Here is a 13511-nt window from a genome sequence, read left to right on the forward strand (position 1 = left end):
TGGACAACACAGGCTTGAACTGTGTGGGTCCACTTACACACAGATTTTCTTCTGCCTCTGCAATCCCTGAGATAGTAAGACCAAAGCCTCCTCTTCTCCTCCTCCCCTCAGCCTACTCAACATGAAGATGATGAAGATAAAGACCTTTATCATGATCCAGTTCCACTTAATGAATAAATATATTTTCTATTCCTTATGCTTTTCTCTCTTTTTTTTTTGAGATGGAGTCTCACTCTGTGGCCCAGGCTGGAGTGCAGTGGTGTGATCTCGGCTCACTGCAACCTCTGCCTCTTATGTTCAAGCAATTCTCCTGCCTTGGCCTCCCAAGTAGCTGGGATTACAGGCGCGCACCATCAAGCCCAGCTAATTTTTGTATTTTTAGTAGAGACAAGGTTTCGCCATGTTGGCCAGACTGGTCTTTAACTCCTGACCTCAAGTAATCTGTCTGCCTCAGCCTCCCAAAGTGCTGGGATTACAGATGTGAGCCACAGCGGCTGGCCTATTCCTTATGATTTTCTTAATAACATTTTATTTTCTTTAGTTTGCTTTATTGTAAGAATACATATATAATACACATAACATACATAATATGTGTTAATTGACTGTTTATGTCAAGGCTTCTGGTCAAAAACAGGCTTGATGTTTTTGGAGAGCCAAAAGTTACATGCAGATTTTTGACTGCAAGAGGGGTTGGCACCACTAACACCCACATTGTTGAAAAGTCAGCTGTATTTGTACATGATGGTCTACATTTAAAAAGTCCCAAAAGAGGCTGGGTGTGGTGGCTTATATCTGTAACCCCAGCACTTTGGGAGGCTGAGGCGGCTGGATCACCTGAGGTCAGGAGTTCAAGACCAGCCTGCCCAACATGGCAAAATCCCATCTCTACTAAAAATACAAAAAATTAGCTGGGCGTGATGGCAGGTGTCTATAATCCCAGCTACTCGGGAGGCTGAGGCAGGAAAATTGCTTGAACCTGGGAGGCAGAGGTTGCAGTGAGCTGAGATTGTGCCACTGCACTCCAGCCTGGGCAATAAGAGTGAAACTGTCTCAAAAAAAACCCCAAAAAACAACAACAAAAAAAACTCCACAAATCCCAAAAGAATTCCCAGACAAATTGGTAGAATTATTATTCTTTTGGGGTTTTGTTGTTGTTGCTATTGTTTGTTTTTTTAGAGATGGGGGGGGTCTCATTTTGTTGCCCAGGCTGGTCTCGAACTCCCGGCTTCAAGCAAATCCTCCAGCTCAGCCTCCCAAAGTGCTGGGATTATAGGAGTAGAATTATTATTCTAGTGATAATGGTAAGGTTAGTGTTTTTATCTAGCAACCAACAGTAATTGCCACAAAGAGGAACAAAAGCTTAATTGCAACAGCAATAACCAGAAAATGGGATAAAAAGCTACCTAAAAATAGCACCTGTGATAACCAAACTCCAGAATGGTCTCCAGTGATTCTTGCCTCCTGGTATTCATGCCCCTTTGCAGTCCCCTCCCACACTTAACAGGGCTGATCTGAATAACCATTAAGACATTACAGGTAGACTGTGGCTTCTGAGGCTAGGTCATGAAAGACACTGGCTTCAGCTTTGCTCTCCTGGATTGCCTGTTCTGGGGGAAGCCAGCCACTGGGTCGTGAAGCTGAATACCCTGGTAGCCTTGTGGAGAGGCCCTTGTTATAAGGAACTGAAACCTCCTGCCAACAGCTGACGCTGACCTGTCAGCCATGCGAGGGAACCATTTTGGAACTGGATCTTTGAGCCCCAGTCAAGTCTTCAGATGACTGCAGCCGTGGCTGCCATAACAGACCACAATTTCATAAACTGCTGGGCCACAATTACTTAGCTAAGCTCCTCCTCAATTCCAGAGCCACATAAACTATGTGAAATAATAAATGTATATTGTTGTTTTAAGCTGTTATTTTGGGGGCAATCTGTCACGTAGAAACAGATAACTAATATACATTCAGGGAACACATCTAATACAAGATGTGACAGATTTATATAAGAAAGCTATAAAACTTACTGAACTTTATGAAAGAAGACCTCAATAAGTGAACACTCGAAAACTACCAGTTATAGGCCAGGTGCGGTGGCTCACGCTTGTAACCCAGCACTTTGGGAGGCCAAGGTGGGCAGATCACGAGGTCAGGAATTCAAGACCTGCCTGGCCAACATAGTGAAACCCCGTCTCTACTAAAAACGCAAAAAAAATTAGCGGGGCGTGCTGGCGGGCATCTGTAGTACCAGCTACTTGGGAGGCTGTAGAGAGACAGATGGCTAATAAGTACATAAAAAGATGCTAAACACCATTTGTCATTAGGGAAATACAAATCAACGAGGCCGGGCGAGATGGCTCACACCTGTAATCCCAGCATTTTGGGAGGCTGAGGAGGGCGGATCACCTGAGGTCAGGGGTTTGAGACCAGCCTGGCCAACATGGCAAAACCCCTCTCTACTAAAAATATAAGAATTAGCCGGTGTGGTAGTGCATGCCTGTAATTCTAGCTACTAGGGAGGCTGAGGCAGGAGAACTGCTTGAACCCAGGGGGCAGAGGTTGTAGTGAGCCGAGATTTCGCCACTGCACTCCAGCTTTGGAGACAGAACAAGACTACATCTCAAAAAAAAAAAAAAGACTGTAATGAGATACCATTTCACACCCACTAGAATGACTATAATAAAAAAGACAATAACAAGTGTTGTAAAGGATTCAGGGTAATTGGAACTCTTATAGATTGCTGGTAGAACGTAAAATGGTACAGCTGCTAAGGAAAACAGTTTAGCAGTTCCTCAAAAAGTTAAACATAACAATTACCATATGACCCAGTACTACTACTCCTAGGTACACCCAAGAAAATTGAAAACATATGGCCATGCAAAAAGTGGAGCATGAAATGTTCATAGTTCTGCATAGCAGCACTACTCACAATAGCCAAAGAGTGATACAACCTGAAAGTCCACCCATGAATGAATGGCAATCAAAATGTGGTATATCCACACTATGGGATATTACTCAGGTCATGAACAGTAATGAAATACTGATACAGCTACCTCATGGATGTACCTCCAAAACACCATGCTAAGTGAAAAATGCCAGATACAAAAGGTCATATACTATATGATTCCAACGATAGAAAATGTCCAGAATAGACAAATCCACGGAGACAGGCAGTAAATTAAGTAAATTAGAGGTTTCCTAGGGTTGAGGAGAGCGAGGGATAGATAGGTAGTGACGGCTAATGGGTATAGTTGTTCTTTTTGGGGTAATAAAAATGTTCTAGAATTAGATAGTGGTAAAGTGTGAGTTCACAGCCACCATCTCCGGCCCCAATATGCTGTACCTTGCCTGAAGACTTCCAATTGTTTTCTTCGTTGTTCCCTGTGGAAAGCCATTGGCAGTAACATCCAAAGGCTGCTCAGGAACTGCACTCCAGCTGATGGCTATGAAAAGGTAAGAGTCTAGGGTTAAAACTCTTCAATTTCCTGTGAATGTCAGAAGTACTTTAATAAAAATATTTCTCTGACTCTACAGACCCATGAGAGCTGGATATGATGTCACCGGCAACGACTGCTACTTGGATGCTTGGCCTCCAGGGTATAGTAGCCTAAGTGGTTCATAATTCATTATTATTATGATAGTTAACAATCACTGAGGATTTATTTGCTGGGCACAGAGTAAATCCATTAAATAGAATTTCTCACTGAATCTTCCCAATAACCCTGATAAATGATATTCTTCTAATCTGAAGACAAAGAAACTGAGGCCAAGGGAAGGTAAATAACATGCCAGGGGTCACAAGAGCATAAACCTGACCTAGTATGGGTGTCTCTAAAGCTCACACTACTGGCCACTAGAGTGGTGAACTGCCTTCCTAGGCTGGGAGGATGTGGACCCTCCGAGGCCACTTTCAGTCAGGGGAGCAGTTATTCCAGGGCAGGTCTAACCTGGATCTCTTACCTGCCCCACAAGGAACAAGTCGACCTGGGCTGTCAGCCCTTTTGGCCTGTACTGCACAGCGGCTCTGTTCAAATAGTAAATCTGACTGCAGTATTTTTAGTTCTTGAACTCCAAAGCCTTTTGGTAAAGCAGATACATTCTGACACCTAAATGTGGAGGGAAAATGCATTCAGTTTAGGCGCAAGCCTAGAGAAAACAGTATCTAGGATTGTGGCTCACATCATCACCCCGAGCCTCAGCAGGTGTGGGGATTTGTTTATTTATTTGGGCAGACAGTGTTCCAGAATAGAATCAAGATTGCAAGAACCTCATGGCTGGAAGAAGATGCTTCTCCCTCATTCTGAACGGATAACAAAGAATCAAGTCAACACCCTTCAGGGATGTAACATCAAACTCCATTCCTGATACAGGCTTTGAGAAACTTGAAAAGTTTAAGCAGAAACATTACTGTGTTGGCACCTGCTTCCTAGGGAATTCTTCAAACACACCAAAACCCAAAATTATCCTATAATATAAAAGCTTCAGGCCGGGCGCGGAGGCTCATGCCTGTAATCCCAGCACTTTGGGAGGCCGAGGCAGGCGGATCACGAGGTCAGGAGATCGAGACTACCCTGGCTAACACGGTGAAACCCCGTCTCTACTAAAAATACAAAAAACTAGCTAGGTGTGGTGTCGGATGCCTGTAGTCCCAGCTACTCGGGAGGCTGAGCCAGGAGAATGGCCTGAACCTGGGAGGCGGAGCTTGCAGTGAGCCGAGATCGCGCCACTGCACTCCAGCCTGGGCAACAGAGCGAGACTCTTTCTCAAAAAAAAAATAAAAAAAATAAAAATAAAAATAAATAAAAGCTTCATTTTTTTCTCTTGTATCTTTGAACAAACTAGGTGCCAACATGATGCTGGTCTAGAATGAAGCAGATAGCAACTGCAAGTACCAGAATAGGAAAAACAGAAAACATCCTGGGTACAGTGCCTAGGGCTGCCTTTAAAAAAAAAATATATATATATAGGGATATAGTTCACATACCATAAAATTTACCCATTTAAAGTGGATAATTCGATTGTTTTTAGTATATTCATAGAACTGCACAACTATCATGGTAACGTAATTTAAGGAATTTTCATCACCCCAAAAAGAAACCTCGTAGCTATTAGCATTCACTCTCTATTCCCTGGAAACCACTTAAATCTTTTTTTTTTCCCTTTTTGAGATAGGGTGTCTGTTGCTCAGACTGGAGTGCAGTCGCATGATCTTGGCTCACTGCAACTTCTCAGGCGATCCTCCCACCTCCGCCTCCCAAGTTGCTGAGACTACAGGCATGCGCCACCATGTCCGACTAATTTTTAAATTTTTTGTAGAGATGGGGTTTTGCCATATTGCCTAGGCTGGTCTTGAACTCCTGGGCTCAAGCAATCCTCCCACTCCAGCCTCCCAAAGTGCTGACATTACAGGCGTGAGCCACAGCACCTAGCCCGTGGTAACCACTAAGCTATTATGTCTTTATGGATTTGCGTGTTAGAGATATTTCACATAAATAAAATTATATAATATGTGATTTCTTTCACTTAGCATTATGTTTTCAAGTTCATCCATGCTGTAGCATGTATCAGTACTTTAGTCCTTTTTATGGCTGAATCATAGTGCATTGTATGGATATATCACATTTGATTTATCCATTCATCCACTAATGGACATTTGTCTGTCTATTATGAATAATGCTGCTGTGAACATTTATGTACAGGTTTTTGTTATATACATATATACATTGTTTTTTTTTGAGACAGGGTCTCTATTGTCTAGGATGGATTACAGTGCTGCAATCATGGTCCACTGCAGCCTCAACCTCCCATGGCTCTGGTGATCCTCCCACATCAGCTCCCCATGCAGATGGGACTACAAGTGCGTGCCACCATGCCCGGCTAAGTTTTGTATTTTTTGTAGAGACAGGGTTTCCTCATGTTGCCCAGGTGGGTTTTGAACTCCTGGACTCAAGCAATCTGCCTGACTTGGCCTCCCAAGATGCTAGGATTATAGGCATGAGCTACTGTACCCGGCCTACTTGTGTGAATGTGTTTTCATTTCTCTTGGGTTGTACCTAGGAGTGGAATTGCTGCGCCATATCTTGAGGCTTCACGTTTGATATGGGCCTACGAAGCTTGCCCTGGCCATGGCTTTGCCCTGCCCTCATTTACTAGAGCACTGAGTTTGGCTGCCTCCTTTAGGGAGACCACACTTGAGTGGTCATCCTTTGACTTTTATCTTAAAAAAAATTAAAACTAATGTTTAGGGCTGGATGAGGTGGCTCATACTTAGAATCCCAACACTTTGGCAGGCTAAGTGGGAGCAGTGCTTAAAGCCAGGAGTTCAAGACCAGCCTGGGTAACCCAAAAACACCCCGTCTCTACAAAAAAAATTTAAAAATCAGCCAAGTGTGGTGGCTTGTGCCTATAATCTTAGCTATTTGGAAGGTTGAGGCAGGAGGATCACTTGAGCGCAGGAACTGGAGGCTGTAGTAAACTCTGATTGTACTGCTGCACTCGAGCCTGGGTGAGACCCAGTGAAACTCTGTTGCTACAAAAACATTTTGAAAACCCCAAACTAATGTTTAGGGTTAAAAAACATATATAATGGCAACGTATGTAAGCTGTAGAAAAATTAGAAAATACAGTAAAAACCAAGAAGAAAAAAACCACCCATAATACTACAACTCAGAGATTATTAATAATACTTTGCTGCTTATCCTCTTACAATTTTTCCTATGTGTGTATGTACTTTAAGGCCAAAATTGGCTTATCTTCTAAACTGTTCTTTAACCACTATGAACATGTTTCCACATTAAATATTCATCAATATTATTATTATTTTATTTGAGACAGGGTCTGTCACCCAGGCCGAAGTACAATGGAGTGATATTGGTTCACCGCAGCTTAATCTTCCCAGGGTCAAGTGATCCTCCTGCGTCAGCTTCCCTATTAGCTAGGACTACAGGTGTGTGCCACCACATCTGGCTAGTTTTTGTATTTTTTGTAGAGACGGGGTTTCCCCATGTTACCTAGGCTGGTCTAGAACTTCTGGGCTCAAGCAGTCCGCCCCGCTCGACCTCCCAAAGTGCCGGGATTACAGTCATGAGCCGCCATGCCCAGCCATTCATCAATATTATTTTTAACAACAACAAAGAAAACACTTAAACTCCTATTACTGGGCATTTCAGCTGTTTACTTTTTCTTTTTTAAAAAAATATAGTAGCCGGGTGCGGTGGCTCACACCTGTAATCCTAGCACTCTGGGAGGCTGAGGCGGGTGGATCACCTGAGGTCAGGAATTTGAGACCAGTCTGACTTGGTTGGTCATGGAGTGCCTGACCAACATGGTGAAACCCTCTCTCTACTAAAGATACAAAAATTAGCTGGGCGTGGTGGCACACGCCTGTAGTCCCAGCTACTCATGAAGCTGAGGCAGGAGAATCACTTGAACCCGGGAGGCGGAAGCTGCAGGAGCCGAGAGCACACCACTGCACTCCAGCCTGGGTGACAGAGCAAGACTCCATCTCAAAACCAAACAAACAAAAATTATATACAAAGCTAAATGTTCAAATACTTTATTTCCTTAAGACAAATTCCTGGAAGTGGAACTGCTGGATCAAAAGGTAAGGCGATGCTTAATGCTCTTAGGGCCCTACTCTCAGACTGCCTCTTGGAATGACTTCCAACTGAGCCCTCCCTACCCTCTCACCTTCCAGTCAGTGCTCTCTGCATGGCTTCCTGGCTGTATGGGCACTTCCCAATGACCACAGCTGACAGGTAGATAGGTTCTTCCAGGAAATGCATCAACAGTGCCCCTTGGCATCCGAGGACATTCCATCGGGCCATCTTGTCACTGCAGGACATGGAGCGCGTTCTGTCTCCACGGCCTGGCTTCACTCGGAGCAGCCCCACCTGGTGAAATGCAGCACCAGGCTTCCTGGAGTCTCCAGCTTCTCCAGGTACACATTTGGCTCCAGTTCTATAAACGTCTATCACTTTGGCACTACCAGGGGCTATTCTGGTGACAGCCGCCAGTCCCTCTACAGTGAGATTACAGCTGTTGATGCCTGGTGAGATTGGGCCACTTTCCTGCTTGCCAAAACTCTGATGGTGAGTGGCTCCGTTGGTGACCTCCCTGGCCGCAGTCATAGGCTCAAGCCTCATCTTTTTGGTTACAGGACTGTCAAGGTCTTCACATTTTCTTTCATTTCCAGGAGCTTCCAGGTTACTGCTGGCTTCTACTGATGAGCTGCTGGCCCAATCTCTGATGACAGGACAGCAAGGCTGATCTTCAAACTCAAGCATTGGAATGATGGAGGCATCCCCACCTGCAGAGAATGAACCCCCCCCTTAAACAAATGGTTCTCAAGTAAGGTCCCTGGACCAGCCACAGTGGGATCTCTTGGGAATTCATCAGAAATGCAAACTCTTGGGACCCACAGTAGACCTGCTGAATCAGAAACTCTGGAGGCACAGTCCAGCCGTGTGTGTCTAACAAGCTCTCCCGGTGATTCCGATGCAAGCTCAAGTTTGAGAACTGCTGACTTCATCTATTCTCCCAGCTGACCTGAGATGAGTTAAGAGCACAGGCACAAAATTCCCTAGTAAGAATTCTCTGAGGCTCTTGTTGAAGACTCTATGCTGGAGCCAGTGAGTTGGAATTTCTGGAGAAGGGTATGCAAAACAGAACACTTTAACCAAGATCTGAGATAATTTTTATTTCTAGGAAGTTTTGGAAACATGGGTTTAGACCAGGGTTCTCAAGCACTGTACTAATGACATTTTTTTGAGATGCAGTCTGGCTCTGTCACCCAGGCTGGAGTGCAGTGGTGTGATCTTGCCTCACTGCAATCTCTGCCTCCTGGGTTCAAGTGATTCTCCTGCCTCAGCCTCCTGAGTAGCTGGGATTACATGCGCACATCACCATGCCTGGCTAAATTTTGTATTTTTAGTAGAGACGAGGTTTCACCATGTTGGCCAGTCTGGTCTTGAACTCCTGATCTCAAGTGATCTGCCTGCCTTGGCCTCCCAAAGTGCTGGGATTACAGGCGTGAGCCAGCGTGCCTCGCCACTAATGACACTTTGGACTGTATCACTTTTTGCTGTGGGGGCTGTCCTACGTATTATAGGATATTTAGCAGCATACCTGGACTCTACCTACTAGATGCCAATAGCACTACCAGTCCCAGTATGAAAATAAAGAATGTCTCCAGATGTTGCGAAAAGTCTCCTGGGGAGCTAAACTTCCCAAATTGAGAACCACTGGCTTAGAATGAACAAGGTTTCCCAAGTGCATTTTGTGGAATGCTATTCTCTAAGATGCTTCGGAAAACAAAAGTGGGTGGTTTCTTTCATAAAGAAATTTGGCAGGCAGGGCGTGGTGGCTCATGCCTGTAATCCCAGCACTTTGGGAGGCCAAGGTGGGCGGATCACGAGGTGAGGAGTTCGAGACCAGCCTGGCCAATATGGTGAAACTGTCTTTACTAAGAATACAAAAATTAGCTGGGCGTAGTGGCGGGCACCTGTACTCCCAGCTACTCAGGAGGCTGAGGCAGAAGAATCGCTTGAACCCAGGAGGCGGAGGTTGCAGTGAGCCGAGAATGCGCCACTGCACTCCAGCCTGGGCGACAGAGGGAGATTCCATCTCAAAAAAAAGGAAAAGAAATTTGGCAACCATTGCTCAAAATTTCCCCATCTTGGAGATTTTATGATGCATGGCCCCACAGTAAAGACTCTAAAGTAAATTACACACCTAGTGTAAACCAGTGTTTCCAAAATTTCCAGTGTTCCCTCTTGCTGGCTTAGATTTCCGATCTCCTCTGTCCTTATAGGAAACTGAAGAAAACTAGAGGTCAGTAAGAACCACAGCTCTCCCTTGAGAAGGGAAATATTTCTTCAAACACTAACCTAATGAATGTTGCTTTTCTAAAGCGTATAAATAATACATCTGTAATCTTTATAACTCAAGAGTGGGACAGGCAAGAGATACAGAAGTGGGAATGTACCTGGAGAGGTTGGCTGGCTAACTTCCAGAGACCTCACAAGGTCACAGTGACTTTGGAGAACTCACCAGGGTCCATCTCCCACGCTGCAGGGTTGGAGACTGATCTTGACAGAATGCCTGAATGCAAGAGCCTGACTCATGCTAATAAAACTCATAAGTAAGAGCCTGAAGTAGCTAACCCAGTCAACAAATTATTAATTAGTAATAGGATGTGAATGCCAAGGGAGCCAGAGAGTCACATTCTCTAGGTAATGTTCTTTCTGCAGACAAACCTTGGGAGGACATCACATTTTAAAAGATTACCAGCAAAATTTCCAGAAGATTTTTAAGATGAGCAGAGGGTTGCCAACTTTTTATTCCATCAAGGAGGATCTTTAAAAATCTCAATTACTGGCCAGGCACGGTGGCTCACACCTGTAATCCCAGCACTTTGGGAGGCCAAGGCGGGCGAATTACTTGACGTCAGGAGTTCGAGAACAGCCTGGCCAACGTGGTGAAATCCCGTTTCTACTAAAAATACAAAACAATTAGCTGGATGTGGTGGTGCACGCCTATAATCCCACCTACTCGGGAGGCCAAGGCAGGAGAATCGCCTGAACCCGGGAGGTGGAGGATGCAATGAACCGAGATCGAGGAAAAAAAAAAAAATTCAATCACCATCACTTTAAAAAAAAATAACTCTCACATCCTTTAAAGTGAAAGAAATTAGTTTTGCAAAATTCACTACATAGTCTTGAGCTTTCTTGTTTTTTCATGGACTGTTCTCACAGATCAGCACCTGTTTGCAGACCACTGACTTGTGGAGTTTGATTAGGGCATAATCAAACTCCGTAAATGTTCAGTATTTTGGCTTCCCTGGGCCACACTGGAAGAATAAACATTGTCTTGGGCCACACACAACACAATACACGAACACAAACAATAGCTGATGAACTAAAAAAAAAAAAAAAAAAAAATCGCAAGAAAAATCTCACAACATTTTAAGAAAGTTTAAGAATTTGTCTTGGGTCACATTCAAAGCCGTCCTGGGCCCGCATGTAACCAGGCGGGCCGTGGGTTAGATAAGTTTGGATTAGGCCATCAGGCTGTGATCCTCAGATGCATCTTTCTCCACAGTAAGGCTATACCTGTCACTGGGATCGCCCTGGTCCTAGCTACTCAATGTGTGGTCTACGGACCCACACCGCTGGCATGCTTTGGGAGTTGGCTAGAAATGCAGAACCTCAGGCCCCACTCCAGACCTAATGAATCTGAATCTGCATGTTCCCCAGGAGATTCATGTGCATATTACAGCTTGAGAGGAGCTGATTAGGAAACATCCTTTGGGCCTTGGACTAGGGCCCTTACAGGTAAGAATAGAGCGTGGATGAGCGCTGCCTACCTCTGTGTGTCATTTTTCTGGGCTTTGACTCTTAAACTCTTTTCTCACACTCTTTCCTTCTTTCTTTTTTTTTTTTTTTTTTGGATGGAGTCTTGCCCTGTCATCCAGGCTGGAGTGCAATGGTGCAATCTCGGCTCACTGCAACTTCTGCCTCCCGGGTTCAAACGATTCTCCTGCCTCAGCCTCCCGAGTAGCTGGGATTACAGGCAGGCACCACCATGCCCAGCTAATTTTGTATATATAGTAGAGACAGGGTTTCTCCATGTTGGTCAGGCTGGTCTGAAACTCCCCACCTCAGGTGATCCGCCCACCTTGGCCTCCCAAAGTGCTGTGATTACAGGTATGAGCCACCGTGTAATTGGTCTCATTCTTTCTTAAGTTGTATCTGTATTTTCAATTGGAGTTATGATCAGATCTAGACAGCTATTCTATTTCTTCCTAGTGATTTCTTATCTCTGCTCTAATTGCATGTGTTAGTTTTAAAGCTTAAAAGTTTTTTTTTTTTTTTTTTTTTTTTTTGAGACGGAGTCTCGCTCTGTCGCCCAGGCTGGAGTGCAGTGGCCGGATCTCAGCTCACTGCAAGCTCCGCCTCCCGGGTTTACGCCATTCTCCTGCCTCAGCCTCCCGAATAGCTGGGACTACAGGCGCCCACCACCTCGCCCGGCTAGTTTTTTGTATTTTTTTTAGTAGAGACGGGGTTTCACCGTGTTAGCCAGGATGGTCTCGATCTCCTGACCTCGTGATCCGCCCGTCTCGGCCTCCCAGAGTGCTGGGATTACAGGCTTGAGCCACCGCGCCCGGCCAAAAGTTTTAAAGTTTAATTTTATATCCTTATTTCAAAGCTTTTAGGGTTAGAAAATTTTGCTGCCATCCTGAGTTGTTATCCACAAAAGGCAGAAGTTATTTTCAATTTTTAAGAAAGAAAAACAAAAGGTAGAAATGATGCCCCCCTCACCCCAGGCTAGGTCTTCCTGTCTAATGCAGCCATAGCACCCGAACATACCCTTACAACCCATCAAAATTTACCCTAACCATGACTGTCTACATTCCCTAAAAGACTACGAAGGTAAGCAATGTGCTAGTCTTATTCACTTCTGTACACTCAGTATGTCATATCGTGCCTGACAAACAGCAGAAAGTATTTGTTCAACGACTGAATGAATGAGATGAGTTTTAGGATATGTTACTACAGGACTTCTAAGCCCCATGTTGGCTTCACATCTTGTGAGGTTTCAGCCTTATGCCCCTATCCTGATTCTGAGAATTGACTAATAGTGTGAGTGAGACTCTGTACTCCTTACCTCTGCCTTCTCTTTAGATGAAACCTTTAGAAATGATTAGGTACACTGGCCTGTCATAAAAAGGCACTGTCACTACTTGTGGCTACTTCAGCCATTAGTGCTTTTCAGGAAAAACCTATCTGTGGATAACACAACCATAAGGAAGTAGTCCATGTAACATTAATCCAAAGGCTTGAATATACTTACAGGGTGTGTGGCTGGAGAAAAACACGAAAAAGAGGTCTCGTCTGAGTTTCCACAGTCCTTTTTGAGTTCCTGGGACAAAGATGCTATCCTCTTTCAGGGTGGCTGCCAACTGGAGTTGATGGAGAAGGTACCTAAGGGTTGCAAGATATTATTAGGATGAACAACCAATCTCTGTGGTTAAGGGGAAAGCCTCTGGTAGGGTGATTACTAAGACAGCAGTACTGTAGACTAGTGGGACTGGTAGGGATTGGGAATTATGAGAATGCTCTAGACCAGTGATTCTCAAAGTGTGGTCCCTGCACCAGCAGCATCAGCATCACCTGGGAATTTGTTAGCCCTCTAAATTTCAACTGGCCTCGGTTGCTCACATCTATAACCCCAGCTACTTGGGAGACTGAGGCAGGAGGACTGCTTAAACCCTGGAGTTTGAGGCTGTAGTGAGCTACGATTGTGCCACTGTGCTTCAACTTGGGTGACAGAGTGAGACTCCATTTTTTTTTTTTTAAAGAAAAAAAAAGAAAAGAAACTCAATTGCTGAGGTTCCACCCTAGATCTGCTGAATCAGAATCTCTGTGGCTCAGCAATCTGGGTTTTAACAAACCTTCCAGGTTGTTCTGATGCACAATCAAGTTTGAGAACCACTAGTCCAGGTCAGGCATGTGGCT

The 13511-nt window shown here is 44.6% G+C and overlaps 1 protein-coding gene across 5 annotated transcripts in view; it reads right to left on the minus strand.

Moving 5' to 3' along the window:
* The window catches only part of LOC105491260 (adenosine deaminase tRNA specific 1), a 29158-nt gene that overhangs the window by 9589 nt on the left and 6058 nt on the right, over positions 1-13511 (minus strand). For all 5 annotated transcript variants that reach the window (XM_011757469.3, XM_011757471.2, XM_011757470.2 and 2 more), the window contains 4 exons: positions 12847-12977; positions 7684-8302; positions 3955-4100; positions 3338-3437 (listed from right to left, as the gene is read on the minus strand). In XM_011757469.3, the coding sequence (XP_011755771.2) occupies positions 3338-3437; positions 3955-4100; positions 7684-8302; positions 12847-12977 (996 nt within the window). The remainder of the gene's footprint in view (positions 1-3337; positions 3438-3954; positions 4101-7683; positions 8303-12846; positions 12978-13511) is intronic.

The sequence above is a fragment of the Macaca nemestrina genome, chromosome 18 (genome assembly GCF_043159975.1).
Source record: "Macaca nemestrina isolate mMacNem1 chromosome 18, mMacNem.hap1, whole genome shotgun sequence".
NCBI classification, from domain to species: domain Eukaryota; kingdom Metazoa; phylum Chordata; class Mammalia; order Primates; family Cercopithecidae; genus Macaca; species Macaca nemestrina.